General features: G+C 70.2%; 1 protein-coding gene across 1 annotated transcript in view; it reads left to right on the top strand.

Annotated features, from left to right (window-relative positions):
• Positions 1 to 298: 298 nt before the first annotated feature.
• LMNB2 (lamin B2) overlaps positions 299 to 708 on the top strand; it is a 75,684-nt gene continuing 75,274 nt past the window's right edge. The window contains exon 1 of the mRNA XM_019513199.1: positions 299 to 606. Within this exon, the coding sequence (XP_019368744.1) occupies positions 406 to 606 (201 nt within the window). The 5' untranslated portion in view covers positions 299 to 405. The remainder of the gene's footprint in view (positions 607 to 708) is intronic.

Genomic DNA, 708 nt, shown 5'->3' with positions numbered 1-708 from the left:
CCAGGCCTTTTCTGTTTAAATTACACAACAAAACACTCCTGCTGCTGCCTGCCCGAGGCCGTGGGGCTCCTTGGCTACAAGGCCTTTCAAATGTGTTACAGCCCGCGAGGCCCTCCGTACACTACGATGAACGTGCCCCAGCCAAGGCCGGGGAGCTCCCGCACGTGGAGAGCTGAGGCCTCGACCCCAGCGGGTGCCGGCAGCGACTACAGCCCCCAGCAGCCCCCGCGCTCCCGGCCGCGGGTCCTAGACTCCATTTCCCAGGGGGGGCCGCGCGGCGCTGCGCGGGAGTGGGGGAGGCGGCCGCCATCTTACCGCTTCTCCCGCCCACAGTGCGGCTGGATTGAATGAACCCGCTGCTTGCTCGTCCCGTCCCATCCCGTGCCGTCCGGCGGAGCGAGCGCCATGTCGGGCACCCCGAGCCGCGGCGCCGCCGGGGGCACCCCGCTGTCCCCGACCCGCATCTCCCGGCTGCAGGAGAAGGAGGAACTGCGGCAGCTCAATGACCGTCTGGCCGTCTACATCGACCGCGTGCGCGCGCTGGAGCTGGAGAACGATCGGCTGCTGCTGAAGATCTCGGAGAAGGAGGAGGTCACTACCCGCGAGGTGCGGCCGGGGAGCGGGCTGGGCCAGGCCGTCGCAGCCGTACGTGTGTGGCCGGTGGGAAGGGACTGGACGCGGCCAGACGGGGCCGGGGCCGGGGCCGGG

Source organism: Gavialis gangeticus, unplaced genomic scaffold (assembly GCF_001723915.1).
Source record: "Gavialis gangeticus isolate Ggan-Ray unplaced genomic scaffold, GavGan_comp1, whole genome shotgun sequence".
NCBI lineage: Eukaryota > Metazoa > Chordata > Crocodylia > Gavialidae > Gavialis > Gavialis gangeticus.
The sequence above is the reverse complement of the archived record's forward strand: the minus strand, read 5'-3'. Positions and strand labels throughout refer to the sequence as shown.